This window comes from Rattus norvegicus, chromosome 3, assembly GCF_021556685.1.
Source record: "Rattus norvegicus strain SHRSP/BbbUtx chromosome 3, alternate assembly SHRSP_T2T, whole genome shotgun sequence".
Taxonomy (NCBI): Eukaryota; Metazoa; Chordata; class Mammalia; order Rodentia; family Muridae; genus Rattus; species Rattus norvegicus.
This window is the reverse complement of record NC_141536.1, coordinates 138680344-138700694: the sequence shown is the minus strand read 5'-3', so window position 1 is coordinate 138700694 and position 20351 is coordinate 138680344. Positions and strand designations below refer to the sequence as shown.

Here is a 20351-nt window from a genome sequence, read left to right as displayed (position 1 = left end):
ATCAAGTGTCCATAGATGTGTGAGTTTATTTCTGGGTCTTCAGTTCTATTCCACTGATCGACCTGTCTGTCTCTGTACCAATACCATGTTTTTTTTTTTTTTTTTTTTGTTTGTTTGTTTGCTTGTTTTTATCACTATTGCTCTGTAATACAGCTTGAGGTCAGGGATGGTGATTCCCACAGTAGTTGTTTTATTGTTGTTTTCTCTAACCTAGGTTTTCTTCTTTCCTATAGAAGTTGAGAATGTTTCTTTCCATGTCTGTGAAGAATTGTGCTGAATTTTGATGGGGATTGTGTTGACTCTGTAGATTGGTTTTAGTAGGTTGGCCATTTTTACTATGTTAATAGCATCAATTCATGAGCATAGGAGATCTTTCCATCTTCTGAGGTCTTCTATTTCTTTCTTGGGCGACTTGAAGTTCTTTTCATACTGATCTTTCACTTGTTTAGTTAGAGTTACACCAAGATAGTTTAAACTTTTTGTGACTATTGTGAAGGGTGTTGTTTCCCTATTTTCTTTCTCAGCCCGTTTGTTATTTGTATAAAGGAAAGCTACTGATTTGAGTTAATTTTATGTCCAGTCATTTTGCTGAAGTTGTTCCTCAGCTGTAGGAGTTCTCTGTTAGAATTTGTGGGGTTGCTTATGTGTACTATCATATCATCTGCAAAGAGTGATACCTTGACTTTTTCAAAATTGTATCGCCTTGATCTGCTGTTATCTAATTGCACTAGCCAGAACTTCAAGTACTATATTAAATAGATATGGAGAGAGTGGATAGCCTTGTCTTTTCCCTATTCTAGTGGGATTGATTCAAGTACCTGATCATTTAATTTGGTATTGGCTGTTGGTTTGCTGTATATTGCTTTTATTATGTTTATGAATTTGATTATTTCCTGCCATCTACTACACTTGTGTGTGTTTACTTCTTTTTGTTCAAGTGCTTTCAGATGTGCTGTTAAGTTGCTAGTGTGGGATCTCTCCAATTTCTTTATGAAGACATTTAGTACCATGAATTTCCCTCTTATCACTACTTTCATATAAATGTCCCACAAGTTTGAGCATGCCGTGTCTTCCTTTTCATTGAATTCTAGAACGTTTTTAATTTCTTCCCTAACCAAGCTATCACTGAGTAGAGAGTTGTTCACTTTCCATAGTTATGTTGGCTTTCTGTTTTTGTTGTTGTTGAAGTCTATCCTTAGTCTGTGATCTTTCTGTATTTGTTGAGGCTTGTTTTGTGACAAATTATATGGTCAGTTTTGGAGAAGATACCATGAGATGCTGAGAAGAAGAAGGTACACTCTTATGTTGTCAGGTGAAATATTTTGTAGATATATATCTGTTAAATCCTTTTGGTTCATAACTTCTATTTCATTGTGTCTCTGTTTAGTTTCTGGTTTAATGACCCATCCATTGGTGAGAGTGGGGTGTTGAAGTCTCCCATTAATATTGTGTGAGGTTCAATGTGAGTTTTGAGCTTAATAAAGTTTCTTTTATGAATGTGGGTGCCTTGCTTGTGGAGCATACATGTTCAGAATTGAGGCTTTCTCTTGGTGATGAATATGCACTGTCCTTCCACATCTATTTTGATAACCTTGTGATCAAAAATCTATTTTATTGGTTATTAGAATGGCAACTCCCACTTGTTTCTTGGAACCGTTTGTTTGGAAAACTTTTCTAGCCTTTTACTCTGAGATAGTGGCTGTCTTTGTCACTGAGGTGTGTTTCTTGTATGCAGTAAAATGCTGGATCCTGCTTGTGTATTCAATCTGTTAGCTTATGTCTTCTTATTGGGGAATTGAGTCCACTGATGTTGAGAGATATTAAAGCTATTATGTTTGTTGTTGGAGGTGGTTGTGTGTGTGTGTGTGTGTGTGTGTGTGTGTGTGTGTGTGTGTATGTGTGATTGTCTCCTTTTGGGTTTGTTGTGAGATGATTAATTTCTTCTTTTTCCTTTGGTATAGATACCTTTCTTGTGTTGGAGTTTTCCTTCTAGAATTGTCTGTAGAGTTGGAATAGTAGATACATATTTTTAAAATTTGGTTTTATCCTGAAATATTTTGGTTTCTCTATCTATTCTGATTGAAAGTTTCACAAGGTATCTTGGGCTGGTATGTACGTTCTCTTAGTGTTTAGATTACATCTGTGCAGAATCATCTGGCTTTTAGAGTCTTTGTTGAGAAGTCTGGTGTATTCTGATAGGTCTGCCTTTATGTTACTTGGCCTTTATCCCTTACAGCTATTATTATTCTTTGTTCTGTGCCTTTAGTGTTTTCATTATTATGTGATGGGAGGATTTTGTTTTCTGGTCCAGTCTATTTGGTGTTCTGTTGGCCTCTTGTACATTTATGGCCATCTTTATTCAGGTTGGGGAAATTTTCCTCCATGATTTTGTTGAAGTTGTTTTCTGGTCCTTTGAGTTGGGAATCTTCACTCTCTTCGATTTCTTTTTTTTTTGGTTCTTTTTTTCGGAGCTGGGGACCGAACCCAGGGCCTTGCGCTTCCTAGGTAAGCGCTCTACCGCTGAGCTAAATCCCCAACCCCTCTCTTCGATTTCTATTATTCTTAGGCTTGGTCTTTTCATTGTGTTCTGGATTTCCTGGATGTTTTGGTCAGGGGCTTTGTTTGCTTTGTATTTTCTTTGACCATTGTGCCAATATCTTCTATGGTGTCTTCTGCACCTCAGATTCTCTCTTTTATCTCTTGCATTCTCTTGGTGATGCTTGCATTTGTAGCTCCTGACCTCTTCCCTAGATTTTTCAATTCCAGGGTTGCCTCCATTTCTGATTTCTTTGTTGTTTCTACTTCCATTTTTAGGTCTTGGGCCACTTTTTTCAATCCTTTCACATGTTTGTGTTTTCCTGTATATCTTTTTTTTTTTTATTGTTCGAAAATTGTTTTAATCATTTCAATTCTTAGTTGTATTTGGTTTTGATGAAAGGGCCAAATTATCCCGTGATGAATGAGGCATTATACATATAAATATTTAAACAAGTTCATTTGAATATTAACAAAAAGATAAACTAATATTAGTATTGCTACCATTTTACACAAGTATTTCATCACTTTACGGTAACATTGGGTTCCTTTTCCTTTATCCCCAAAACAAACACAAACAAACGTTTGACAGACAGTATTAGTCTGTCCAGAAAGTGAGGGGACCTCTGGTGCGACCACGTCACGGTCACGGTCAGTGCACATCTGCTTCCAGTACATTCAGAGACAATGCACACAGAAGGGAAAAGAGTTAAAGTAGGCACTTTGCAGTCTGAGAATTCAAGATCTTTTAAAAATATTTGTAAATACACATACATGCAAATTCTCTACATATTTACAAATTTCACAAAATTAAGAAGTTGCAGAGAAATTAGAAGTAGCATGGTGAATCTGACAAGCTACATTTAAATGCTTTTCCACTGTCACATTCCTGAATATAGCAGTCCTAGTAGTAGTTTTAATAAATTTTCTACATGGCCATTTTAAAAAAGTTAGTCACTACAAGTCTTTAAGAGTTCAAGATGTTCTTGACTCTCTACTCATTATTTAAGGCCACTTTGGTAAAGGCATTGCAGCAAGAACACAAAAACAATAGCATATTTTCTAGTATTTATTTTGTTCACCTGCAAACTGTAGCAAAACATGATCAGCTTTAGCCGCAGACAGGTGTCCTCCACATCCTTAAAGAACTTAGCCATGTACGAATAGAAGAGCTCTTCAGAAGGAAAAATTCAAGAACGAATAGAACCTTCCAATCTGAATTTTCCAGAAGCAATGTTTCAAATGATTTTAATCATTCATTTCAAGCTAGATGGCAGCACCTTAAAAGTGGCTGATCTATTTTCCCAGTAACATTTCTCACATAACAATGTGTTAAAGTTACAAATACTGATATGCACAAATAGCTAATTTCTAAGAAAAATATGTAACAGTGCTGCAGCATAATGAATGTGGGTTAACATTAGCCAATTTTTAACTTACATGATGCCGCTACCTTTTCCTGCCAATTCACAAGTGAAAAATTGTTGCTGAGCCCTCTGTTTTGCACATATTACCTGGTGTTTAATACACAATGCAGGCATTTTAAAGACTTCTCTCATGTTTAACATGAGAGAAACAAGACAACAGTGCTAGAGGCGAAGAGATGTAACATGGTCACATAAAAGTTCGTTCCAGCGCAGTGTCTATTCTATGTAAGGCTGTAAGAAAGGATTGGTTGATGAGCTTCCTGTTGGAAATTGTCCTGTTGGTGCACCAGTCATAAAAGGATTACTAGACACTCCAGCAGCTGCTACTTGACCAAAAGGTGTTACCACTGGTTTTGTTTGTCCATATGTGGTGAAACCTGCACCATTGGGCTGCTGAGAAAAGGCTGTCTGCTGAGGGAAAGCTGCTTGGGCTGGGAAGGGAGGCTGCTGGAAACTGCCGCTAAAGCTGGTGGGGAGACTGTACTGGGCAGGAGTGCCAAATCCTGCCGGCATACTCACAGATGCAGTGCCAAAGGTTGCCGCTGTTGCTCCTCTGGCACTGGTCTGAAATGGGTTTGTAGATGATGCCGCAGAGGGACCTGTAGCAGCAACAAATGGATTCGTAGAAGGCGTAGCTCCAAATGGAGCAGGCCCACTTGAAGCAGGCTGTGTCTGAGCAGAGGCACCCACAGGCACTGTTCCGAAGACACTGCTGCTAGGATCACCGGTGGGCGTGTACGCATTACTGGAGGTGGCTGCAGAACTGAACACGCTGTCTAACTCTGCCAGGGCTGCATACTTGTCAGAAGATGCACTTGAATGACTGGGAACTGAAACCACAGAACCAACAGGAGCCAAACCAACGTGGTCCCAAAACCACTCCCTGGATCACCTCCTTGCCCAGCACTGAAGATATTGTCTAAATTAGCAAGTGCCGCATATTTGTCTGCTGTCCGTAAACCAGCTTTGTTTGTTGAAACTTTACTAACAGTTGATGCTGTCTGATGACTCTGGGATGTACTGAAGGATCCAAAATCAGCACTGGAGGATTTGGGGAAGATATCAAAATGAGCAAAATTAGCATTTACTGATCTAGCACTTCCACCTGTAGTTTGGGGCTGAAAAGGAGAGTGACTTGCTGTGGGGAAACCTCCAAAATTACTCGAACCAGTAGACTGTCCAAATGCATCAAAGTTTGCAAACTCTGCATTTGCAGAATTCTGCGCTGCATGACTGTTAAAATGTGCAAAGTTAGCAAAATTGGCTGTAGCTGTCGACTGAGGAGCTGGAGCAGCAAAGGTGTCTGAACCAAGATCACTCAAAAGGTCAAGCTGCTTTTTCTCCTGTTGCTGCCCTTGAGAGCAACCTGCAACTGGGGACTGACTAGGTGTGCCCTTATTTAAGTGCAGTGCTGGTGCAGACTCTCCCAACAGAGATTTCAGGGGCTTGACCTCCAGGGTGCTGCTTGTGCTGCTGGCAGAGGACCCTGAAATAGAGGACCCTGAAATAGAAGCGAGAACCGGTGCCACCACTTTGGCTTGTTCCGGTGGAACATATCATCTTTTCTTTTCATATTTCTCTTGTAGAAACTCTTTCACTTTTTGTAGATCCCTGAAGTCTGGAATTGATGAAGATCTATCATCAAATAATCCTAGCCAAATCTGTTTGCAGACTTCATTTCCATGTTTTTGCAGGAATTCAATTTTCTGTTGTGTAAATGTTGTCATGGAGATAGACTTCACCCTATGAGGTGGACTTAACCCTCTCAGGCTGCCAGAGCAAGAGGTGCACACGAACGAGCCGACTGTCATGTTCATGTAGGTGGGGCCGCGCTGGTCGCAGTCGAAGCACTTGCGGTTGTGCGGCAGCCCCGTCATGCCCTGTAGCATCTTCAGGTGCTTCTCCTGCTTCCGCCTCGCGCTGGCCGCCATGGCCACGGCTCCGACCGACCGAGGAGGCCGGCAGTGCCAGGAGCCGGCCCTGTATATCTTTACGAGACTTGTTTCCTCTTTAAGGGCTTCCAACTGTTTAACTATGTTTTCCTGTATTTCTTTGAGTTATTTGTATTCTCTTTAATGGTCTCTATTATCTTCATGAGATGGGATTTTAGGTCAACATCATGCTTTTCGGGTGTGTTGGGATATCCAGGGCTTTCTGTGGTGGGAGAACTGGGTTCTGATGGTATCGAAGTATATTTGCTTCTGTTACTTATGTTCTTGTGCTTGCCTCTTGCCATCTGGTTATCTCTAGTGTTAAGTGGCCTGGGTATCTCTATCTGGAGCCTGTCTTCTGTGTCACTGGGTTGCAGCAGATCTCCTGGGAGACCTGTGGCCCTGGCTTCAGCAGATCTCCTGGGAGACCTACAGACTGTGGGGTGTTAAGAGTGGTAGACAGCAGAATCTGCCCTGGCAGAGGTGCACATGGAAAGGAGGATGGATTTTGTGGGAAGTGGGGCTACCTGTGTCTGCTTCTTGTGGGTCCCAGCTTCTGTGGTTATTTGGCCAGATGTCTTATCTGTTACCCTGGTTGACTACAGCAGATCTCCTAAGTGACTTGCAGTCTGTGGCATGTTAAGAGGTACAGACAGGCCAGTCTGCCCCGGTGGAAGTGCAGACCAGAAGTCATTTTTAGATGTAATTATCCAAAGATAATTGTCCTGTGTATCTGTTTTTTTCTATTAAACCTTCAAATGCCTGAGATTCTTACCTCGATCTCTAGTCTGTGGGTAAACCTTGCCTTTACAGTTCCTCTTTGCAATCCAAAAGTTTCCTTGCCAGGATTTCCTCGGTTTGTGTTTTCTTTATTGTTTCTATTTCCATTTATAGGTCATGAACAGTTATGTTTTTTTTTTCCAATTGTTTGCTTGGTTTTTCTTCCCTTGATATATGGAATTTCTTGTTGTTTTTCCCCCCAGTTGTTTGATTATGTTTTCCTAGATTTTATAAAGGGGATTTCATCCATTCCTCTTTAAGGACCTCTGTCATCGTCACGTAGTTCCTTTTAAGGTCTTCGTCTTGTGCTTTCACCTATGTCGGAATATTTAGGACTTGTGTGAGGATAGTTTTGTTCTGTTGATGACATGTTTTGCTGACTGTTAATAATTACGTTCCTAAACTGGTGTCTACGCGTCTATATTTAGTCTGATTTTAGGTCTAGGTACTAATTTCCAGGTTTATCTTCCAAGGCGGAAGTTTTGTTCCTGGGTTTCTGTTGGCTCTTTGGATTTACAGAGAGTGGTCCAGGGAATCTGAAACCCTCTTCCCCTGCGTACCACCTGTATACACAGGGAAGACAGTCTTTCACATACACACCATACATATAAAATGGGAATAGATATGTTTTTAAAAGTGATTATACTTATAAAGCATTTAGTGTAAAACAAGATGTTTAGGGGTATAGTACAAGCCATGCGCTGTTGAAAAAAATCTGCTTTCTTGCATTTGGCTTTTAAAAGTTTGCATGACCTCAAACTGGCACAGACTTGTATGCAGTCATAATCATAGGAAACAAAATGATTTATTTCTAAATGACCCTAACAGACTTCCTTTTCTTCATCATAAGAGAACAAGGTATTTTTTAGCAGTGAAAATTACTTTTTCCAACGTTGAAACATTTGTATGCTTTAAGCAAACCTCTCCAATTAGAATAGGCCTCCCTCCCCAATTCATTTTCTACTATTGGCAAAGTCCACAGCTTTAGTGCTGGCCAGTGATTTCTTTGATTTTGACTGTGATCCCATAGTTCTTGTTTAAAGGGCTGTGGCATATTTATAGGTCTCTCTTTGTTTCTTCTACTTTAGTCAGTGGTGCCGCCTTTTTTTGTCTTCTGAATATTTAATATGTTATGAGTTCCTTGAGTTTTTGCTGGTTTGGGGGACTTTATGTGAAGAAACAGTTTTAGTTTTCTTGATCTCAAAGACTCACCTCTGTGCATTTATTGGCAAATCTATGTTTTCTAGTTGTGATCATCAATGTTTGGGGCTTCGCTAAAGTGATCGGTGTGGGTAGCACATTGGTTTAGGGTTATTAAAACTTTGTCATTTTCTGAGCATCATAGGTAGCTTCAGTTTTCAACATTTCAAAGCATACAGTCACCCGAGGGAACCTCAGTTGAGGGTGTGCCCCAGGAAAATGGCTGGTTGGTATGTCTGTGAGAGGTTGTGTTGATTGATGACTGATGTTTGAAGGTACTTTCACTGAGGTGGCAATAATATCCCTAAGCAAGTGTGCCTGGGTTGGATAAGAGAGCTAATTACCTGAGCAGGGGACAGTGACCAAACAAGAGAGCAATCTAAGAACAATGTTTCCCCATGGTTTTTGGCCTGCATTTTCTAGCTTCAGTTTCTGTCTTAAGCTCTCAAAATGATGGGCTATAACTGGACAGAAGCATCAAGAAAAACCATTCATTACCTGAGTAGCAAGTAGAACAACAACAAAAAAAAGATACATAAAATTGATTTTGATTCTGGACAGAGCCTGGGAATGTTCTCTTTTGGAGGAATGTGGAAAGCGTAAGGACTGGGATGGCAAAGGCACAGAAAGCTGCACACGGATCTTCATCTGCTGTTCTTGTGGGACCTGACAGACCACACTGTAGACTAATACAGGCACAGGAAGTTGACATCATAGGATTTCAGGGGGAAAGCGATGTCATGAAAATTTTAGCTAGAGGTCATGTGTGATATTTTGGCCCCAAATGTTTGTTATTCTGCCCGTACCTTGAGGAACTGAGTAAGGCAAAATTCAAAGATAAGGGGCTGATTTTTAGTTGGAATATTGAATCTTTTGGATGGTTATTACCTCGACTCATTCAGGACTGTAGTGGGAAAAAAGCAACAAGTGGGGTTGAAAGAAATGCAGTCTGTGGTTTGTAGAGAAAAAGAGCACTAGGTAGTTTCAGATGCAGTCAGTGCTGAAATAGGGGCAGAAATTTTCAAGGACACTATCACCATTAAAGAGAAAAAGCCCTTGCTCTGGATTGGAAGCCTAAGAGGGTGACCTGAGAGTAAGACTCCCTCTTGCTAAGCCTTCAGTTAACAGAAGGAGTAGACAAAGTGATTCCTATTCCCATAAAGGAACTTCATATAAAATTTGCTACAACTATGGTCCACATGTGGTGTACTGGCTAGTTTTGTGTATTTGTGTACTTGACACAAGCTGGAGTTATCATAGAAAAAGGAGCCTCAGTTGTGGAAATGCCTTCATGAGATCCACCTGTAACTAGTGATCAAGGGGGTAGGACCCAGCCCATTATGGGTGGTGCCGTCCCTGGGCTGGTAGTCTTGTTCTGTAAGAGAGCAAGCCAGGGGAAAGCAAAGTCAGTAAGAAACATCCCTTCATGACCTCTGCATCAGCTCCTGCTTCCTGTCCTGCTTGAGTTCCACTCCTGACTTCCTTTGGTGATAAACAGCAATGTGAAAGTATAAGCTGAATAAACCCTTTCCTCCCCATCTTGCTTCTTGGCCATGATGTTTGTGCAGAAATAGAAACCATGACTAAGACATGTGGCAAGGTTCATCTCAATTTAGAAGCCAATTTTCAGAAGCTCTCCCATCTTGTGCTGATTCTGGAAACGAGAATGCGAAATGTATGGTCATGGATTCTCCCACTCTGGTTTCAGTTCAGCACTGTTCTATTCAACTTTGTTTGGCAGAGTCTGAGCTCCAGTCAGGATATTATAAGAGTTCATTGCATGAAGCTATGAGGATGAAGCCTGAGTTGTATTTTGAGACCACAAGATGATTATATTCCTAAGCTATGAGGAATCTGCCATGGAGATGTGCATATAAGGAGTGGACATACTGAAACTGAGAGATGTATGAGAGGTCGTAGAGGTAGAGCCATCTAAGACCTTTGAAACTGAAGCCCCAATGTGTCTGAGACAGAGCTACAGAATTTGATGTTTGCCCCTATCAGTTTTCTTGCTTTGGTACAACTTACACATTCCTCTCTATTGGAATGGCAAATGGTATTCTGTGCCAATGCATGTTGAAAAGATGCAACTTGTTTTTTGATTTTACAAGATGTGGCAATCAAGAGATTACCCTGAGTGTCAAGAGTCTTTGGACGTTTCAACAGTATAGGGGCTGTTGCAGACTATTAGGATCATGGAATGTAGACTAAATATATTTTTATGATAGGATGACTACTATCCTAGAGTCACAATGTACTTGATAGAATCAAAAAGGCTCCTAGATAGGATGGTGTTTTTGAACACTTGTCTCTCCTCTGTGGCTTTTTCTGAAGAGCATATGGAAATTTTTGTAGTGCGGGCCATTGTGGATAAGTTATTAGGTATGATATTTGTGTGTCTATACCATTCACTAAACCCATTTCCTGTTTGTGTCTAGTGTGTTGTGGTTAAAACTGTTCCGTTAGTTTTTGTACATGCAAGCATATGCTGTCGGGCTGGTGTTCATCTACATATTAAATTTTGAAATTTAGCAGAGAGTATATTATTTTCCTCAGGGTTCATGGCATTCATACTACCTGGACCTTCTGAGTCATGGATTATTTAAGTGTGGCATTATTACTACCATGTTGTGTTTGTTTTAAATTTTTTGAATGAATTTGAGTATTTTGCCTATATGCTTGAATATGTTTATCATGTGTGCCTGATATTCAGGACCTCCTAAACTTGGTATAATGGATAGTTTTGAGCCTCCATGTAAATACTGGCAGTTAACCCTAATGCAATTATTGACATGACCAGTCCTAGCTCTGGCGAGCCATCTCTCCTGCCCTATGTTGCTTTTTCTGATCAACATTTATATTGCTAATGTTTTCATCCATTTGTAGCTGTTTAAACATGCATTCATTTTTTAGTAAGATCTTATTAATGTTATAGTTTAAACTTTAGGTTTCTAGAAGATGAATACAGAACTGGAGTGAATGTACAATTCTTTGTAGGAACTTCAGTGAATACCGCTGTGCTGTGTTCTTTTTTGTTTGTGTGACTGATTGATTTGGGGGGTATTTTTATTTACATTTTAAATGTTATCCTCTTTCCCAGTATCCAGTTCATAACCCCCCTAGCCCATCCCCCACCCCTTCTTCTGTGAGGGTGTTCCCCCAACCATCCACCCACCCCTTCCCACCTCCCCGCCCTAGCATTCCCTTAAACTGAGTGGGGCGGGGGCAGCCTTGGCAGGACCAAGGGCTTCTTCTCCTATTGGTGCCCAACCAGGCCATCCTCTGCTACATATGCAGCTGGAGCCATGGGTCTGGCCATGTGTAGTCTTTTTGGTAGTCCCTGGGAGCTCGGGTTGGTTGGTATATCTGTTCTTATGGGGTTGCAAGCCCTTTCAGCTCCTTCAATCTTTTCTCTAACTCCTCCAATTGAGATCCTGTTCTCAGTTCAATGGCCAGCTGTGAGCATTTACCTCTGTATTTGTCATGCTCTGGCAGAGCCTCTCAGGCAACAGCTATAGACTGATTTTTGCAGGGGAGTTGGGCATTAATATGTACCACTTACTGTCCTCTAACTCATTTCACTCATTTCACGCATGTGGCTAGCTTCCAACTCTGAGACACACCTGAGTCTGCCTCCTGAATGCTGGGATTAAAGGCATGAGTGATACACCATCTTTTAGTTAGTATTTGTTCATACAATTTAGCCGATGTGCGCTTAAATTAATACTGATGATCTGGTTACTTGTGTATCTTTATGTCTTTTTTTTCATCATATTCAAGGGGTGCAGAAATGACAGAGGTGAACCTCATTCATTATTCAGTTTCCTTCTAAAATGACTTTGTGGTTCCATTTATCATTTGTGTCAGGGTATAAGTAGAGGTCATTTCATTCTGGTGTAAGCACCAGAATTACTTGAATATATTGTCAATGAAGTATCCATGTACTGTGTTGCCAGTGTCATGCTTTCTCATGTACACATGTATGGGATTCTTTTAGGATGTAGTGAACTATGATGATGTGCATGTGAACTTCACGTGGGAAGAGTGGGCTTTGCTGGATCCCTCTCAGAAGAGTCTCTACAAAGATGTGATGCTGGAGACCTATCGGAATCTCGCTGCTATAGGTAAGACAGTGAAATTTCTTCCACTTTTTAAAATCTAGGGTGACTGTCTCTTTGTTATTGTTATTTTTTGTAATTTCAGTTGAGAATGAGGATGAGGTGAATTCAGTCATGGTTCTAAGGATCTCTGAAAATAGTAACTTAAATTTTGCCTAGTTTCCAATAATATAACATAGTCTCTGGTACTATATTTCAGGCTACATTTGGAAAGACCATAACACTGAAGGACATTTTCTAAGTTCTGGAAGAGATGGAAGGTAATTTTCAAGTGCAAGCTGATAAGAATATGCCTCTGGAGAAATTTTAGTATGTCCTGCAAGTTTTAAAGAAAAGCAACAGGGTAAAAAAAAAGCACTGCTTTAAGTTATGGGTGATTATTACATAAGGCAAACGATGTATCTCAGTCCCTGGTATATAATTTGTATTTTCAAGCCATTCCTCTAAGTACAAAGCAAGGAAATAATGTCTCAACAGATCTCACCATTTAAATCACAGCATATCCAATAGTTATGCTGTGGAACTGCCAGTGTGTTTAATCCCATACCACTTAGACATTGTGAGGCGTACATACTGAATAGGTGATAAGTATATGTTCAAAACCTTCTAATAGGCAAATAGTCCACACTAAAGTTGGCATCAATCATATACTTGTAATAATGTTGCTAAGTTTAGTAAGAAGGGCAGTTTATGATCAAGAATGCTGCTGTGGAAAAACCTTAATCCCTGTACCACATCTATATGAGAAAAAAGGTCAAACTGTGTGATTGCCATGTGGAACCCTTTACTTGTTATTCTCCTTTTAATAGGTGGTCATAACATCACAATGGATATAAGCCATGTGAACATAGGAATATTGAAAGACACAACAAACCTCTCCCTCTTCCAGCACAATTAGAAGATCTGTAGTACTCCCCACATTGAGTAGACTTTCTAAATATGCTATAAGTTTACAAATAATTGGTTTTCTAATTTTACTGGTGACATTCACAAACTTATACTGTAGAAAATTGCTATGAGTACTAGGACTATGGAATTCTTCTGTTTGTCTTGGTTCACTCCGCAAATGTAGTATGACCTACACTATAGGCAAGATTTATGAATACAATTGTTGTGCTAGAGCTCTGACTTCTTTCAGTTCTCTTCAGACATATGAAAAAAGATGCTATTAATATGAGCCATGTAATCCATGCTCTTCCCATCCCATGTATTGTCAAAGATGCAAACAACCCATAATGAAGAGTCAGTAGAGTGATAATACATTACAGTGAGACCAAATTGTAAAAGTAATTCATACATAAAAATATCCATCAGTGCATTGAGTGTGGAAATGTTTTTACATATGCCAATTATGTTTGCAGGCACGAAAGAAGTTATACTGAAGAGAAACTTTCTGAATTTACGCAGTATGATAAAGACTTTGCATATCAGAGTCATCCTCAAAGACATGAAAGAATTCATTCTGGAGAGAAACCTTATGAAGGTATCCAATATTTTGAAGCCTTTGCACATCACAGTAGTCTCCAAATACATAAAAGAACACATATTGTAGACAAACCCTATGAGTGTAACCAATGTGGTAAAACCTTTGCATATCACAGTTATCTTCAAAGGCATGAGAGAAGTCATACAGGAGAGAAACCTTATCAATGTAATCAATGCGGCAAAGCCTTCGGACGCCACAGTCATCTTCAGAGGCATGAAAGAATTCACACAGGAGAAAAAAGCTATGACTGTAATCAATGTGGTAAAACATTTGTGCATCACAGTCATCTTCAAATACATAAAAGGACACATATTGGAGAGAAACCCTTTGAATGTAACCAATGTGGTAAAGCCTTTGCTCGAAACAGTCATCTCTTAATACATAAAAGAATACATACTGGAGAGAAACCCTATGCATGTAAGCAATGTGGTAAAGCCTTTGCATATCAAAGTGGTCTCCTATATCATAAAAGAAGATATACTGTAGAGAAACCCTATGAGTGTAGCCAATGTGGTAAAGCCTTTGTGTGTCACAATAGTCTCCAAGTGCACAAAAGAACACACACTGGAGAGAAGCCCTATAAATGTAACCAGTGTGGAAAAGCCTTTGGACGCTACAGTTCTCTTCAAAGGCATGAGAGAATTCACACAGGAGAGAAACCTTATGAATGTAATCAGTGTGGTAAAGCCTTTGGACGTCACAGTTCTCTTCAAAGGCATGAGAGAATTCACACAGGACAGAAACCTGATGGATGTAGTCAATGTTGTAAAGACTATGAATGTTACAGTAGTCTCCGGATGCATGAAAGACCTCATACTGGAGAGAAACACTTTGAGTGTAACCAGTGTGATAAAGGCTTTTCACAAAACAGTAATATCCAAATACATAAAAATGAAAATATTGTGGAGAAACCCTATTAGTGTAACCAATGTAGTAAAGCCTTTACATATCATGGTCATCTTTGAATACATAAAAAAAACATACTGCAGAGAAACCCTATGAATGTAGTCAATGTTGTAAAGCCTTTGCATGTCAGTAATTTTCAAAGGCCTGAAAGAACCCACAATGTGAGTGTATTTAGTATGGTGAAGGCTTTGCTCATTTCTATAGCCTTCATCATCATGAAAGAATCCATATTGGAGAGAAACCCTGTGAACGTATTTAATGTGCTAAAGCCTTTTCACAGTTCATTAGTCCTGATAATCATGAAATAATTCATACCAGAGAGAAACCTTATGAATATATTTAATATGGCAAAGCCTTTCGTGAAAGCATTCATACTGGAGAGAAATTCTGTGAGTGTAAGCAATGTGGTAAAGCCTTTGTGTTATGGGGTTCTCTGAGATCAACAAAACTCAAACTCAGGTAATGCAAGTGATAAGAACTTATACAATCAAGCTGCTACGGATGGATCAGGGTCAGAGAACATACTTGGAAACTGAGCTGTCACATGTTGCCCATCCACCTCCCCACTCAGAGCAAGTATGGCATAGAGCTTTTAAGTTTGAAAACCAGAAATATCTGTGCCAAGTTACAGCTCCATTTTGTTTTCCGTCAATCAGGATTTAGTGATAAGGGCTTTCCTTATCTAGTTGGTCTATGTCAATTGATACAGTCTAACTAATCATATCCATTTATTCTTTTGTGGTTAGGAATGGCCATTATGTTTTGAGGAACAAAAGATGAATAACAGAAGCTGTGGTTAGGGACAGTCAATATGTTTTCATGGGCATATATGAATAATGGAAGCTGGTCTGCTATTGGGAAGGCCCCAGCTACCACAGGGCCAGGGAACTTGAACTTAGGTGTACCCTATGAATAAATGGAGGCTGATAACAAAAAATGCAATACCTTGGACAGGTTTCTTTTACTTGTTTCCAACAGTTGCATATCAAAGGCACTTTTTTTGAATACTTAAAAGTATTCCCTGGAGTGAAACTTGTAAGTTGTAATCAACATGATAAAGCTGTTTTAGAACACAGGTATGTACATAAAAGTACACATGTTGGAGAGAAATCCTATGAATATGCAATGTGGTAGGGTAAATCCTTTGTATGTAACAGTAGTCTTAAAAATCATGACTAAACGACATATTGCAAAGGAACCCAAAAATGTACTCAGGATGGTAATATTTGCACTTGATAGTATCTTTATACAATAGTAAACCTTTAGAGTATAATTAATCTTGAAAGCTTTTGCGTATCACAGTAGTCTTTGAGGACCTTAAAGAACTGATACCGAAGAGAATCTATGACTAAGCATTTGCTAAGATCTGTAGCTAACACCCTTACATTCAGCCAAGTGCAACATGGTTGTGACTATGGCTGCACAACACGGTTTCAGCTGCGGGAGCATTTTCAGTCTGAATCATGCACCTCTGGCTTTTAGCACACAGATGGCATTGCTCTTTCTTGCATGCTTGTCTGTCATTGCACTTTTTCTATGCCATATTTGTCCTCAGATACAAATCAGGTAAAAAATTCTGGGAAAAGGATTGAGGCCACTACTAGAGAAGGAAATGACTCTGATGTCTATTAGGAACAAACTGTTCTAGCCCTGGCTATTCAAGCAGTCATTTCAGGCATAATGGGACAAGGGATTGTATGGAAGTTGACTGCCTTAATTGTTCTCTGGGACATTATTGCCAACTTATGATGATTATGTTGTACCAGGAAATATTCGAAGCAGGAAATGTTCTTGAGAAACCTGAAGGTTTAGTAGTTAAAAGAAAGAAGACCCCCAAGGAAAAGCAACACTGTGCCTGAGTCACTACGGACAGGGATGACCATACAATGAACAAGTTAGAGGAAGAAAAAAACTGGGTCTAGTGGATAAGTGAGCAATGGTGAGAGTCTCCACGAGAGGAGATTTCTAATAATAGAAAGTTTGATTTAGAAATATTATTAAGGAAAATTGGAAGATACATGTATAATACAAAACATAAAAAGAGGAGTAGAAGTGTTTGGACCCCTCAAGCAGGTCATTAGATTAGTGAACTGACTTTCCTGGAAAGATTGGAACATATTAATTTGACCCCCTGTCATCACGTACCTAAAGAAACTAGGGTACAAGTTCTAAGAGATAGAATTTGAGCTTGTGAAGGAGCCCTGCAGGAAGCTGTAAAAAAAAATTAATATTGCATATGGGAGAGTTTGAAATATACTGTAGAAATAGATATTTGGAGGAGTTCAGTAAACTGGAGGAAGAGAGTCTGCAAAGTTAAACAAGCTAAAATTACTACTATAACCCTGACCTGTTTAGCACCTTTCTATTCTCATGCCAATGCTGTAACCACTAGTTTGTGCCCATATGACCTGAGATGTGGAGGGTTTTCTGAGAGTTAAAAGTTAACGTATAACTTGCTTTTGCAGACACTGAGTGCATTGTGCTTTCTGGTGACATAGTTACATAGGGCTTTTCAGAAAAAATAATGGGTTTGAGGAAAATAATGAAAAGGCTTTTGATTATGTACTATTGTATAACAAGGAAATGTGTAACCAATAAAAGACTGAGGTGAACTCAGAGAGAGAACCTGAAAGCTGTCTCCGAGCACAGCCTCAGAACAACAATGAGTTACTGTCAGTTTGCACCTGCATCCTTGCCTGAGACTCTTTTTTTTTTTCTTTTTTCTTTTTTCTTTTTGTTCGGAGCTGGGGACCAAACCCAGGGCCTTGCGCTTGCTAGGCAAGTGCTCTACCACTGAGCTAAATCCCCAACCCCTGCCTGAGACTCTTTCTTTCGTGTGGATCCAATCCATCCAGTCTCAAGACCCTCAAAACAACTGAAACTGGTCCTGGGCAATTCAGTTACACAAAATTATGTTTCTGAGGGAAAAAGCATGACAAGGTCAACAATCTGTTCAAACAGGATGCTGTCCCTCCTTGTTTATACTTGCGTGCTAATATGAACAAAGCCCTATGAATTGAATTTAAACAATAAGGTAATCCTTTTAGATTTCACTATTCTCATCAATTACATGAAATAACTCATCCAGGCATAAAACTTTATGAGTGTGTATTAGTGTCTTTTCTGTTGCTGTGATAAAACACGATGTCTAAGAAACTTACAAAAGGTATAAATCTGGCTTATGGTTCCAGAAGGGTGTTGGTGCCACCTACACACAGCTCTGGAGGCAGAACAGTCCATAATGGGAGGTCCTTGGATTGGGAGGGAAACAGCAGAGTCTGGGACTATTTTTGTGCTTCCCAGTCTCCTATATATCCAGGTGCCATAGGGATAGTGCTGGGAGTTGGGAATAGGAGTGCGAGATTCACACTTCCTTCAGGTCATACCAGGCAGAAAGGAGGGGGCAGAGCCAGGGATGGGGCAGAGCCCAGTTTGGTTCCCGGTGAGTGCAGGCAATACAGGGGCTGGGAGAGAGAAGGCCTTCTCTGGGAGATTTAGGCATAGCTCTTGATGATGAAGGTCTCCCTTGCAGTGGTCCTTGATAAAGAGACAGTCCTTGCTTGTTCAAACTGCTTTTTTGGGTGGTGGATGTGAATATATACCCCTTACTCAGGGTGAACCAGGGATTAAATACTTTTGCAGGAAGTGATGCCCAGGATGGGGAGCTCATTGGCTGAAAATGAGCCTATCAAGATACCTCATAGGTATGGAGAACTCCAGGTTCTATGTGACTGATTGCCACGGTCCTCTCAGTGGAGTGTCAGTGATGACTTGTTCCAGAGCGTGTAGAGGCAGGCAGGAAGTGGCCCCACTCCTACCGTTCTCAAGTCTGAGGCTTACAGGGTTTGTCTCACTCAACCTTGTCAGTTCCTCTGTTTGGTCGAATGGTCCACTTGCCCCATAATGCCTGGATACAAAATTAACTCAAAGAAATCAGTAGCCCTCCTTTATACAAACGAGAAACAGCCCGAGAAAGAAGCTAGGGAGATAACACCCTTCACTATAGCCACAAATAATATAAAATATTTTGGTGTAACTCTAACTAAGGAAGTGAAAGACTTGTATGATAAGAACCTCAAGTTGGGTTAGGGTTATGGTTAGGTTAGGGTTTGGGTTAGGTTTTGGGTAAGGAGTTAGGGAAATTGGTGAGGGGCACCTCTGGGACTCACTGAAGACCTGGGATGGGGGAGGCTAAGGGGAGTCTATGCCAATTACCCAAGCTGAGGTTCCTAGCAGCAGGGGATATGGGGATATGAAGGTGCCTCCTGTAGTGAGGTGGGACTTCCAAAGAAGGGAGGGTGTCATCAACCCACCCACAAAACGTTCAACCCCAAATCTGCCATGCCTGTGTGCCACTACAGGTACGTGCTTGTAAGGTGCCATGCTCACTTTACTCCATTCTCTAACTTCTGAAGCTCTTCCCATTCTATGAGGAAGGAGCACATTCTGTTCTTGATTCCACCTCAACTACTCTAACTTTCCAAAATTATTCAAATCAATCTAGCTTCCAACAACTAATCAAATCATGAATTTCATAAAATTACTAATTCATCTAAACAGCGTCATCCCATGAAAGTTCATCTTCATTTTGATCTGTGGGAAACTTGACCGACAGAATGGACTATCAGCCAGAAAGTAATGACACCCACATAAGCACTGAAGCTCTTTCAGTGTCCACTCACACCAAGCCAGATAAATGGGGAATATGGCAATGACAAACATGACAAGGCACATCCATTGTTAGCATTTTGTCTAAGCTCCACCCCACAGTTTCCTGGCAACAGCTAGGCATGCCTGACTCACTATAAAAGGGGCTGCTTGTACCCTCCTTGCTCTCTTGCTCTTGCCTTCCTGCTCCCACTCTTTCCCCATTCCCTTCCTCCATCTCTCTCGATGTGCTCTCTCTCTCTCTCTCTCTCTCTCTCTCTCTCTCTCTCTCTCTCTCTCTGCATTTCTCTCTTGCCTTGATCATCTTTACCTGAATTATTTTATCTCAAATGAGTGGATCTCACTTAGAATGGGGAATAAAATAGTCTTAGGAGGCAGGTGGAGGGAGAGAACTCAGTAGCAGAGGGGATGAGGAGGGGAATAAGAGGCATCAGGATCAGGGTGGGAAGAAGCAAAAGAGGGCCAGAAGGCCAGGAGAATGAATGGAAATTTGCAGCTGGTGGTGGGGTTAGAGTCATCACTAGGACCTGCCAGAGACCTGGGTTGGGAGGCTGCCAGGAATCAAAGCAGGTGAGCTCAACTGAGATACACAGCATGAGGATATGGAACCTGAAGAAGCCACCTCCTCTAACCAGGCAGGACCACCAGTGGAGAAATATGAACACCAACCCATCCACAAAACCTTTGACCCAAAATGAGTCCCATCTAAAAGAAACGCAGGGACAAAGATTGAGCAGAAACTGAAGGAATGGCCAACCAATAACCAGCCCAACTTGAGACTCATGGGCAAGCACCAGTGTCTGATATTGAAAACTCCAACAACCTAAGTAATAAACATTTTCAATTCCCCAGGAAGCATAATGGACTCCTCAGAAGAAGTCACTGACAAGGGCCTTTAGTCAATGACAGCCCTGATTTAGGGACGATAAGTCTGGAGCTGAGTCAGCTCCTGGGACACCTGGCTGAGGAGATAACAAGGCCAGAACTGAGCTGGTTTCCAGCATTCTTCAAGGGCTCACCAAGTATAATGGAACTAACATAGCAGCCAATCAAAAAATCAAATCAAAACAAAACCTCTACTAATGCCTATTTACTTTGCCTCCTATCAAAATCATCAGAGACTTAGCCACCAACCAATGGCATACATGGGCTGGATTGAGGCCCCAAGCACATATATAGCAGTAGAGGTTACCTAACTCTTCTGGAAAATTCTCCCACCCCTGCATAAAAGGTGGCCTATAAGCCACTCTTGCATGCTGGTAATTTCTGCAGAATAAACACTATTGGCCTTTGCATACTA

The 20351-nt window shown here is 40.6% G+C and overlaps 1 protein-coding gene and 1 pseudogene across 10 annotated transcripts in view; one reads left to right on the top strand and one right to left on the bottom strand.

The window, feature by feature from the left end:
- Window positions 1-20351, top strand: part of Zfp120 (zinc finger protein 120) — a 69049-nt gene that overhangs the window by 10308 nt on the left and 38390 nt on the right. For 4 of the 10 annotated variants that reach the window (XM_087646135.1, XM_087646131.1, XM_087646144.1 and 1 more), the window contains exons 2-4: window positions 11871-11997; window positions 12191-12251; window positions 13353-13474. In XM_087646135.1, the coding sequence (XP_087502261.1) occupies window positions 11871-11997; window positions 12191-12251; window positions 13353-13474 (310 nt within the window). Of the gene's footprint in view, window positions 1-11870; window positions 11998-12190; window positions 12252-13352; window positions 17073-20351 lie in introns of those variants that run through there. The other 6 variants (XM_087646139.1, XM_087646151.1, NM_001431869.1 and 3 more) reach the window with 5 other exon arrangements.
- On the bottom strand, window positions 3925-5941 carry Agfg1-ps1 (ArfGAP with FG repeats 1, pseudogene 1; annotated as a pseudogene).